The sequence below is a fragment of the Berghia stephanieae genome, chromosome 3 (genome assembly GCF_034508935.2).
Source record: "Berghia stephanieae isolate SIO BIC M18660-M18661 chromosome 3, UCSD_Bste_1.3, whole genome shotgun sequence".
NCBI classification, from domain to species: domain Eukaryota; kingdom Metazoa; phylum Mollusca; class Gastropoda; order Nudibranchia; family Aeolidiidae; genus Berghia; species Berghia stephanieae.
In genome coordinates this window covers 3,594,278-3,606,605 of record NC_088362.1, presented here as the reverse complement: position 1 = coordinate 3,606,605, position 12,328 = coordinate 3,594,278, and the positions used below count along the sequence as shown (strand labels likewise).

The following is a 12,328-nucleotide window of genomic DNA, read 5'->3' as shown; positions in this document are numbered from 1 at the left end:
CTCTCAGCCAAGGACTCCGACCAAGGTCAGGACAAAACCAAGCAATCTCACTCCAAGACAAAGACAGAAGGCTATTGGAAAACAGATAAGAGGGGATAGAAGACACAGCAAGTACCTCCCTGCCCACTATGGGAAAATCTTCGTCTAAGCCTTGAGCCATGTTATGATATTTTATGATAATTAAAACAAATCTACTTGTATGTATGCTGAACTTATGTAAACTTTCCATGATTGTCGTTATGATTACTATTGTTTGTTTTGTTTGTTTTTAAGGGTTTTACGGCCCTTGCAACACATTTTGGTTACATCAGCGCCCGTAAAAAGGAAGAAAATGGGATAGTAAAAAGTTCTAGAATTACAAATAAAGCACCCAAGAAAAAGTAAGACATAGGGGAACTGGGAACAAATAGGGATCAGATGTAGATTCCAAGAGCATACCATCAATGAACTTAGTTTGAGATCACCTATAAGTCTCATCCAGACACAAGCACAAAATCCAACAAAGAGGAATACACTCAAATGCTTACATTATAAATTCAAAATAACAAATATAATAATACATAGCAGAGAGAGGATTTAAAAGGAAAAAAATATCATCTCCCAAAACAATAACTATGCATTTGACTTTTTCCCTCCCAGCTAGGACTCTGGCCAGGGCCAGGACAAAACCAAGTAATCTCATTCCAAGACAAAGACAGAAAGCATATTGGAAAACAGATATAAGGGGATAGGAGACACAGTATGTACCCCCCCCCCCCCTGCCCACTATGGGAGTATGATTACTATTATCATTGTCATCAGATAAAAAGTGTACATTTTCACACCTACCCTACGAGAGAGTTTAAAAAGTAATATTTAAGAATTATAAATTATAATTGCTATAGTTAACTGCAATAATCCAACAAATTTTCTCTCACAAGGAATAAATAACACCTCAAAATCTTAAAAATGATGTAGTCTGGCATCAACCTTCATTTTCAATAAGTTTTAATGACTTGGGGGGGGGGGGGGGGGGCAAAGTGGCCGAGTGGATAAGGCATTGCACTGTGATCCGGATGACCCGGGTTCGAGCCCCGCTTCAGACACTTTCGTTTTTTTTTTCCTTGAGCAAGATTATTAACCCCCAATTTGCTCACTTGGACAACATGGGTGATTCCTGTTGACATCAGACATCTTGTTTGATGAGTTATCTATATTCCTTCGTGGAATGCCTCGGCGACGATGTCTTATGATATCGTGGCGGAAAAGGCAAATTTTTTTTTTTTTTTTTAATTTTTTTTTTTGATGCTCAAGAACTTCTGAAATTGGAATCACAATTTCGTAATTTACGAATTTTTCATAGAAGTTGGCAGGTCTGCATTTTTCTTTTTTGTTTGTTGCTTTAGGTCTCTTCCAACACAATTGAGGTTATATGAGAGACCGCTGAAACAAAAAAAAAACAAATCTAACAAAAATAGTACAAATGTCAATCAAAATCATAACCTAAAGATATCATAAGCTAAATTATAAATAACCAAGAACAAACAGGCAGAGGATTTACAGGAAAAAAAAAATATCCCCTGTCAAAAATACAATCACAAACCAAAGAAGCAGGATAGGCTAGTAAAGAGAAGAAGAAACGACATCACTATCGGATCGTACACCCATGCGAACATCATAGGTATATGATTCAAGGGTGATGCTCCCATCCAACCACCCGCTTCTGCATTTTTCTTAGATGTTACCCAATAAGACCTGCTTCCCACATTAAAAAAATCTAGCACTGCAAATTCATCAAAACTTGTGGAGAAGGAAAAAGTTAATGACAAAACAAATATGAAGTGCATATAATTATTCAATATTGCTTAGAACAATTTGTTGATTAATAATGTTATCTATTCTAACTACTCCTTTTTTCTCACTGAAAGCTATGAATTTTTGAAATTTCAAACAGACCAGTCTATGTAAATATCTTATTTCCACCACTTTTCAATTCTGAAATGACACAGCAATATTCTATAAAGATGATTTGAATTGTCTGAATGTAGAACAGTTATTGTGTGGCTAAACAAGTTCTTGGAAGAAATCAATGCGAATTTACGTGGCCAAACCAGGATTCATGTTCAAGACCCATTCCACCATTTCTTGCAACAACGGCAATCTGTAATGACTGTGGACAGAATTAATAGTGTTGATAAATAAATTATATTCATTGTAATACGCTTTTTTATTCATTCTTGCAGTTCACGTTTGTAAACCAAATTTCCTTATGGATGAATATCTATTTATTATTTATCTACATTGAATGGTGACAATTGCTTGCTACCCTTTGGATAGGACACTCATACAAGTGTCTAGCTAGCAACACTTTTAAGTCCTGTCAGTGCCTATGAAAAAGGAAGATATTTAACATTAAAAGTAAAAGGCAGTCAGATTGATCTACAATTCAGTGCCTGCAACGCTTAAGAAAATGTAAAACAGGAATTTCTAAAACTAAAACTAAAACAAGTACTTTGCGATAGACTAGCATCCTATCCAAAGGATAGCAAGCATTGCTATTGTCCGCTTTCTGCTATAGAAATGGCATTTACTTCGGTTCCCTGGGCCAAATGGTTCTAAAGGACGACAGTAAAGCCACACATTTGCATTCAAATCCTCATGGATTAGCTAAGGTCAAGGAAAAAACAAATGGTCTCATTCCTGGGCAAAAAGAGAAAGCCACTAAAGAAAGGAAACAGGGATTAGAGAGACAGGACTGTATAAGATTTTGATAGACAATACACAATTAGTGCAAATCATCCAGATGAGTATGTGTATGTTCGTGTATGGCTGTGTCTGTAATGTAAACGTTTTGATGTTCATACCATGAACCAAACTGAGCATTGTTTACCTCACATGAATTGCTTTTAATTTGGACCTGTAAATGAGCTCTATAAAAATTGACTGAAACTGAAACTCTTCATAATTCGTCGTAGCGGTAAAATCCAAAGAATCAAAATGAAAGGTAAACAGCAAGCTCACTTGAGCAAAGCAATGGCAGAAAACTAAATTGCGAGGGAATTAATTAGGCTACTTACCATTGTTCCTTGTAATTAGGTACCCAATCAGTGAAGAAACTTAGAAACGGTCAACCAGTTTGTTTACAACATGAGGTAATCGAGATAAGCTTGTAGCAATCATTTAACTTTCGATTTGAAGATGTCTACATCACAAACTTCCAGTGTTTCGAATTTTTCTTTCTCATACTTTTCCTGTCCTTCAAGTAAATGTGGTCAATTTTGGCTTAGACGAAACAGTGAAATTTATCGCTCGGCGGCTCAGTTAAAATTGGCTACGACAGGTTTCGAAAGTGAAAAAATAATTTCACGAAGGCTGTGTGAAAATACACTGGGGTGTGTTCAGACACGGCAATTCTAAAAAGCGTCGCTTAGCCTTGGCAACATATATCCATCATTAATATAAACGGCCATGAGCTATGCGTGGGGCTGTGGAACATTCCTAGTTAACTTTACAGTCAATCGACTACGATTCATGAATTCTTTCTTTATTCATTTCTTTCTTCCCTTTTTAAAAATATTTGAATTTGACGAATTGACTGATTTCAGTTAATTGACTGAGAATTTACAGGTCTATTAATTTGGACAATAAAGATTATTATTATTATTATTATTATTATTATTATTATTAATAATAATAAAATAAAATCTAACCTAGCAATTCCTCCAAGGGTTACAACTTGACTTCCAAAATCTTTGATGTCGTATGTAGCCTTGAAAGGTCCAGCACACTTACATATCGCAGCCATGTTTGTATCCTTCACCTTTAAATGAAACCAAAAAGAAAACAAGTAACATTAATACAACTCACCAGAGGAACATCAGTTTTAGCCTGTCATAGGGGAAAACAGAACCTTTAACCTTTAACCTTTAACCTGAAAAGGTGTGTATGAACCAGTGCCAGACAAACCAGAAACTTCTGAAACCCAGAGTTGAAACCACCCTTTGACAGAACTTTTTTACACAGAGAGTTATTGAACGTTGGAACTCATTGCCAGCAAATGTCATTGAAGCGTCAATGCTTTCAAGAATAGATTAGATGCTGTGACTATGATGGAAAGTTATAGTTACTATCTATAGTTATATAGGAGAAGTAGAAGTGCCTCCCACCCAAATAGCTATGATCAAAAGATCGGTAGAGAAAGTGTAGTGTAGGCTAGCCCCTGATTACAAGATCAGGTAGGGAAATGCATTAGATCAGTTGTGAACAAGACATTCAGTGACTGGAAAGACTCGGCGACAGGCCAGAGGCCAAATCGAGCGACGTTGATACCATCTATTCTATTCTATTCTTAAAACTTTTAAAAACAAAAATAAAAACTGTCCCAAAAAATCAGCCTACCTCAACTGGGGATGAAACCTCAGCCCTCCGGATTACCAGATATTCTACCATTACACAACGAGATAACCCAATATTTGGACAATTTAATGCTTATATTCTTCAAATTAGTAAAAAAATTGAGCTTTAAAATTGAGCTTTATATAGCGCAATATACACTACATGTGCTCAAAGCGCTTTACAAGGAGTCCCTGGTCAACAGCAACATTTAACATGTAGGACAGGACGGTGACAAAGACAACGCTGTTTACGACCAGGTACTCATTTTACACCTGAGTACGGTTTGAGAATGTGAGTAAAGAGTCTTTTCAAAGGACTCAACTATGCGCCGAGCCCGAGGTTCGAACCCAGGATTTTCCGATCCGAAAGTGAGTGTCATACCACGAGACCACATAGCCGCATATATTTGGACAATTTAATGCTTATATTCTTCAAATTAGTATGTGAATCCTTTTCCGCATCATTTGAATACAAAATAATGGAGGATGAAGGCATTAGAAAAGCTCCATCTTTAAATTATCCTCAAAGTACAAAAAAAAAAAAAATGTATATATCAATATAAAAATTGACTAAAGATAACTCTATATTTATGAGTTATTTCAATAATCAAATATTATAAAACGTAATTGGATTCAGTAGTCTGATGTCACGCTGCCTGGCAACGACGGCCATCTTGGTTATAAACAAAGAAAATCATTACTTTTTATTCTTCAAGCTGGCTAGAACTTTTCATATGCCTTGTGATCAGAACGTGTAAAAGTCAAAACATGATCAAATTTATGTTTTATTGTCCTCTGGATACGCTTTTATGCTCGTCTGAGAAATATTTCATACGGACGTCCGCCATTGTCCCAATAGCTTAGAGTCAGTGTTACTAAGTTACCATGCGTCATTAGGAAGGAAGTGACGTTACGACTGTTGAAGAGTATTGTTAATAAGAATAAGTGAAATCCCTCCTTACCCCATTACATTTGACACAACTGAGATCTTGTAAAACGTAGGCCATGGATTTCCTCTGAAGGGCATCCACCAAATTCTGCTCTATCTCATCAGTGTCAAAATCAGCATGGCAATGGGAACAAGACCAGCAGACTCTGAAACAATTTATGAATAATAAAATGGGAGAGGAAAAATGACAAAAATGTGACACAAAGTTTTAAATCATAATTTTCTCAATTGAGTAAACAATTTTTTTTTTTTTTGGTTTTAGTTTGTTTTTTTTAGTGCACAAGCCCTAATGGTCATTTTAACACCGGTAAAATTGTATCGTATCGTTTAAGAGCTAATGAGTTCTAACAACCTTTAAATGCTCTGCGTAACTTTCATGCATAGATACAATTTATCAAAATTATATAAAAAACATTCAATGTTAATTGATATAAGTGTCATATTCAATATTCGTAGTACAGTAAACTTTAGTTATATTCATTTGGCATGTCCAACTTTATACATTCGAGAGTTTCAAATAATTGATATACAAAATGCAATAATATCCAATGTCATGTTACATTATTCATCAAAAGCAAATATTATGTTGGTAAGTTCTTTATCAATGGAATTCTTTAAAATATTAATTGAATTAAAATGTTTGTCTAAAAAATGGAAGATGGTTGGGGAAAAGTTGTAGATCTGAAGTTAAAATCACCAAAGAAAAAGTCAAAGGGGACTAATTCAAATAGGAAACAGGATTCCTCAACAAATTCATCAATGTGCCGATGTTGATATTGAATAAAAGTCCCATCGCTGCACAAGCAAAGGATCTTGCCACGAAGGAAACATTCAAATCTTTACAAAGTACAATAGCTATTTTTTTTTAATTATAAAAGTACATAACTGATATATGATTCACAAGGAAATATGAAAAAATCTCTCCAAAAAATTAACTATATTATTTGACTGCCTCCCTCTTAGCTAAGGACCCCCAATGGACCAATCCAGAAAAAAGACAGAGAGCAACATGGAAAAGGAAAACAAATGGGGGGATAGAAAGCAAAGCAAAAGTGACCTTTCTGCCCACCAGAGAGAGTGAGAGAGAGTGAGAGAGAGAGAGAGAGAGAGAGAGAGAGAGAGAGAGAGAGAGGAGAGAGAGAGAGAGAGAGAGAGAATAATGAGAGAGAGAGAGAGAGAGGAAACACATGGCATGAGAAAATATAAAAGCATGTCTTTAAACATCTCTGGATAAAATGCACTTTAAAAAGAAACAATAGAAATTTGCACCAACCCTGTTGGAGTATCTAAACTGACATTTATGTCTCGACACAAATCCAAGTCACTGATGTGATTGCAATTTTGACAGATGATCTGAAATTGACAGGAAAAAATAATCTTATCACTTGTCCGCTAATGTATGATATGATATGATATGATATGATATGATATGATATGATATAAGTCCAGATTTATGTAGGCTTTTGCAGCCTTTTATCTGCTCTTATGCATCCGTGAACGTATTTAATTCAAGTCTCTCAAAACTGGGCATGCCACATAGTGGAAAAGGAGGTGTCTGAATTTAACTTTACAAACAGTATTTTTCTGTTTCACAATGAGCATCAAGACGGCACTTGAATGCCTGCAATGAAGGGACGTCGACAACTGTTGCAGGCAGGCTGTTCCCTTTGTCGACTAACCGAAATGTAGGAATTTTGACAAATGAAATGTGTAAATTTGTGGCTTTTTTTCTAAATATATATTTTTTTTTAAATCTTAAAATTAGTATATGAAACCATGATAATTACCTCTGGCAAGACAAAAGACAAACAAGGATCTTTGAATTCTGCTTGGGGTGAAAACTCTCCAATGCCAATAAGTTTCAGGAGATCTCTTTGTAACTTTTTCACTTGAAGAGTTACATTAGAATCTAATGAAAGAACCTATTGAGTTTGGAATTTAAAAAAAATAAAAGATTGAAAAATGTATTAAAAGCTTGAAGTCTATGAAATAATAAAAACAACAGCGGCAAAACAACACAGGAATAAATAATAGTAATAAAAAATATAATAATAATAATAATAATAATAATAATAATAATAATAATAATAATAATAATAATAATAATAATAATAATAATAATAATAAAAATATTCAGAAATCTCAAACTGTTTTGAAGTAGTTCCAGAAGTCCTTTTTGTTTCAGTTTTTCATAGAATGCTCTAGTGTGTTGTGAATATAGTCCCATTGTGACCGTCTTATTTCTCTCTGGGTTGTTGCTTTGAATTCCCGATAGTGGTCCCGTCCCGTCCCAATCACATTTGCTTTGGGATTTCTTTTCTTTTACAAACAGCTTGTTTTTTTTTCTTATTTTTCTTCTTAGATCGGTGATTATTAATCCATGGCTGGTGATTCTGTTTTTTTAATCAGTTTTGATGGTAGCTCATTTTCTTTTATGTTCTTAACCCTCTCCTTACCACCTGCAGCAAAAATCGTCACATTTGTTACGACTAAATATACGTTTTTCTTTTTCAGATTTATTTTCTTAATCACAAACTGTGAAGAATGATCTTTGTTTAATTAATAAAAACATGAAGTTGTTTTGTGGAGAGATTGTTTGAGTTTAACTAATCCTTTTTTTCTGCTGGGTAAGTCTGCCATTTTGGGAAAATACTGAAAATGATCGGTAAGGCGAGAGTTAAGGCCTTGTTTAAGCATATCCCACATTTCTTCAACATTTCCCGTTTCCAAAAGTATATTATCGTTTCACTCAAGCGTTTTTATTTGCTTTGTGATAAAGATATAATCTTCTCCTTTTTGTCCAAAAAAACTTTGTGATAAAGATATAATCTTCTCCTTTTTGTCCAAAAAAACTTTGTGATAAAGATATAATCTTCTCCTTTTTGTCCAAAAAAACTTTGTGATAAAGATATAATCTTCTCCTTTTTGTCCAAAAAAACTTTGTGATAAAGATATAATCTTCTCCTTTTTGTCCAAAAAAACTTTGTGGCAAAGATATAATCTTCTCCTTTTTGTCCAAAAAAACTTTGTGATAAAGATATAATCTTCTCCTTTTTGTCCAAAAAAACTTTGTGGCAAAGATATAATCTTCTCCTTTTTGTCCAAAAAAACTTTGTGATAAAGATATAATCTTCTCCTTTTTGTCCAAAAAAACTTTGTGGCAAAGATATAATCTTCTCCTTTTTGTCCAAAAAAACTTTGTGATAAAGATATAATCTTCTCCTTTTTGTCCAAAAAAACTTTGTGGCAAAGATATAATCTTCTCCTTTTTGTCCAAAAAAACTTTGTGATAAAGATATAATCTTCTCCTTTTTGTCCAAAAAAACTTTGTGATAAAGATATAATCTTTCTTTTTGTCCAAAAAACTTTGTGATAAAGTATATAATCTTCTCCCTTTTTGTCCAAAAAAACTTTGTGATAAAGATATAATCTTCTCCTTTTTGTCCAAAAACTTTGTGATAGAAGATATAATCTTCCTCTTTTGTCCAAAAAAACTTTGTGATAAAGATATAATCTTCTCCTTTTTGTCCAAAAAAACTTTGTGATAAAGATATAATCTTCTCCTTTTTGTCCAAAAAAACTTTGTGATAAAGATATAATCTTCTCCTTTTTGTCCAAAAAAACTTTGTGGCAAAGATATAATCTTCTCCTTTTTGTCCAAACTGTGATTGATTGAAATGCTTCAGACGAGATGACCATTAAGTCATCCATTGTGGTCGACTAGACTTCCAAAGGTGCTCGCTCGGTTAGCCAGGAAATGATTACACTCTTATCAGCCCACAAATGCATGCAGTGTGGAAAAATAATAACACTAAAATAATAATAATAATAAAATAATAATAATAATAATAATAATATAAAAATAATAAAATAATATAATAAATATCTTTATTGTCCAAAAAGTGGCATTAGTCATTGTTACACATTATAACATACAATATGACATAGACACACTCACACAAGATGCACACTAGTAACATAGTAGTTATTGTAAAAAAAAACCAAAAAAAACCGGCATCAACAACAACATCATCATCATCATCATCACCATCATCATCACCATAATGAAACACTAATAATAGACTTTGTATCCCAAAGTTTTAATACTTTTTGTATTGTTATGTGAAGTCATCCCATTTTTACAGAAGTAAATAATGTTCAGGCCTAGAAGTGATTCAGGAAAATGTTTTTCCCTGCTTTTTCCTGTTTTTTTCCAGGCTCTGGGGACAATTTTAAGGTAGTATTTTCAAGCATGCTCATCAAATCTAGACCTGTTACCACAACCAGTAGTGTGTTCGATGAGGGATATACCGGTATCTGTGGGAAACCCTATTACAAATACAAGACAGACCTTGAATCGGCATTGCTTCAGACATGCCAACCTTCCCAGAATGAAAAGTGTATTCTATAACCCTAAAAACTGTATTCTATAACCCTAAAAAGTGTATTTTTTAAAACTGTACCTGACAAACTGTCTTCACAAATTCCAAAGCAGGGTTCGTCATTTGGAGATAAGACCCAGGAGGCTTAGGAAACATATTGCTTGCTTCTACACCATGAACTGTAGATAGCTTTTTATGGATCTTCTGTGTCAGACTAGATAGAACAGCAAAAAGATTTGGAGATAATACAAGGATATGGATGATAAAGAGCAGAGATTTCAACCAAAATGGATAAAACAAAAGCATTAACTCACTCAACCCTAACACCGACTATATCCGTTGTTTACCCGGGTTACTTTTACCCCTATGCCTCTTTATTAATTTTTTTTCTGTGACAAATTATAGGCGTAGTATCAAAGCTTTTAGTTTTTACATGTTAATGGTAGCTGAATAAAACTATCTATGCACATGCTCATTTTTAATACATTTTTTTTCCAATTTTTAAAAGTAGCAAAAATCTCTAGTATTGAGTGAGTTAAGATTTTTTTTAATGTAAAGGTGGGAAGGGGGGGATGGGGGGAGGAGGGGATAAGAGAGAGGAGGAGGAAGAGGGGAATTAATTGGTGTATAATTTATGAAGAACTTTAAAATGGTGCTCAGAGGATATCATTAGCATACAAAATATTGTAATCGATATTGAGATTATAGTAGCCATCATTATAAGGGTCACCATCATAGCGAATAAGCACAAAATTAATCATATGCAAGATATTTTTAAAAAATGATGAGTGAAAGCAGAATTTGCGTTTAGCTAATTAATGACTAAGTGGAGGCAATTTATTGTTTTGTTTTTTTCCTTATTAATTTTACCTGAATAAATTCTGAGCAACAGCTCCCTGAATGAATTCCTGAGAGAATGCAACGACAGATGGGAGAGTGGAGGCATCTGTGGTCATCTAACATGAAAAGATAGGCATTGATAATTTACGTATCCAATTCTGTTCATAATATGTTGAAAAATATTTTGAAAATATAATTTAAAAAACAAAACAAACAAAAGATGCATTTATAACTTTTCATGTAGCTAAAAATTCACAAGAAGCTTTCTATAATGTAAATAATTCATAAAATTAATGTATGTTGTTGGGCTGTCTTGAAAATTTGTACTTTTCATTAAATTGAATAAGAGACAGTCACTGAATTTAAATCTAACAAGAGAAATAAGAAAACTAGCAATGTAATCAGAATATCTTTCGAATTTCAACAGTGTCATGATACAAGTAGTCATTTCAGTGATGAATAATTTTCTTTTAAATGTTAAATTAGTTTAGTTTAAGACAGCATCATTTATGAATAGGCTACAATTGCCAGGTTTTTATGGTCTTTTCCAGCCATGACTTGTACATAGCAATTTTTGTAATACAAGAGGGCAATAATGCATATTACATAGGAACAAATACAAGGTAGATCGCTTTTAAAAATTGCCATGCCTATACTTATATGTAAAAAATAACAGTTACCATGGTCGGTTTTTGTAACCAAATGTAAAAAGGCATCAATTCAAGTCTGACAACTCTTTGTTCAGACAATTACAATAATAAAAGCAATGCCTATCTTTAATCCAGTCTGCATAATCAACATCACACTTTGATGGTAACTAAGACTGCTGAGATTGTAGGTCGAATAATGCATTTTTAAAAAGGAACTAGTAAGTACAATGTTGGTTGTGTATTTATGTATTAACAATATACTTACAAATATTTGCAAAATATTTGCTTAAAATATTGATTAATTTTTAATTGAAGTGAGGGAAATGATATGAAACTGCTTGTTCTCCAGACGGAAAGAATTACTTCTGGTGACAGAGTATAATCAGCTGATCCGCCCATGAAATATTATAATACTTTGATGACTATTTAATGATATCAATGCCATAGATGCAAATTTACAACCTTTATAACCAAGAGATCAAATTTACAACATTCTTATGGCTATACGACCTTGTTGGACATTCTATTCAACCATTCTACATAAGAAAAAACAAAAAACGGATGGCATCTTAAATACTAAGTAAACCCCCCCCCCCCCCCCCCCATCAAACCAGGCACTTTCAATTTCTTACAGATCTTTTTCTTTTTTTGGGTTATATGAAACAATATCTTTCCAATGCCATTTCTGTACTCAAACCATATCCATCAAACCTACCTGTGTTTGTGAGTTAGATTTCCGTTTGACAGGGGCTTGTGACTCTGGCATGTCTTTTTGCATATGGTGGTAAACAGCCAGGATGTAACCACCAATCAACTCCTGTAAACATGGATGATTCAAAAATGTATTTAGTATTGCTGTTCTCTCTTTGCATCAAGCTTTTGAACATATATGTGACCTATCGTCTCAAAACGGTATTATGTTGGAACGAACCATATGCTTAAAAGCCGAATTAAATGTTAAACTGGTCAAAAATATAAATTGTTGGCATTGGCACGCTAAAATATGGCATCCATTCTCCTCAATAAAACATGTAAACTGAACAAATATCTGATATTTCTGACTATAAATTCAATTTTCAACATCTTAACATCCCGACTTAATACCGTTTTGAGGCGAAGGGTCGCATATATATA

General features: G+C 33.6%; 1 protein-coding gene across 1 annotated transcript in view; it reads right to left on the bottom strand.

Moving 5' to 3' along the window:
* Positions 1-1,253: 1,253 nt before the first annotated feature.
* LOC144967043 (DNA polymerase epsilon catalytic subunit A-like) overlaps positions 1,254-12,328 on the bottom strand; it is a 66,408-nt gene continuing 55,333 nt past the window's right edge. Inside the window, exons 47-54 of the mRNA XM_078903798.1 lie at positions 11,910-12,011; positions 10,575-10,660; positions 9,786-9,918; positions 7,110-7,244; positions 6,596-6,675; positions 5,336-5,468; positions 3,690-3,799; positions 1,254-2,149 (exon numbers count right to left, since the gene is read on the bottom strand). Of these exons, the coding sequence (XP_078759924.1) occupies positions 2,077-2,149; positions 3,690-3,799; positions 5,336-5,468; positions 6,596-6,675; positions 7,110-7,244; positions 9,786-9,918; positions 10,575-10,660; positions 11,910-12,011 (852 nt within the window). The 3' untranslated portion in view covers positions 1,254-2,076. The remainder of the gene's footprint in view (positions 2,150-3,689; positions 3,800-5,335; positions 5,469-6,595; positions 6,676-7,109; positions 7,245-9,785; positions 9,919-10,574; positions 10,661-11,909; positions 12,012-12,328) is intronic.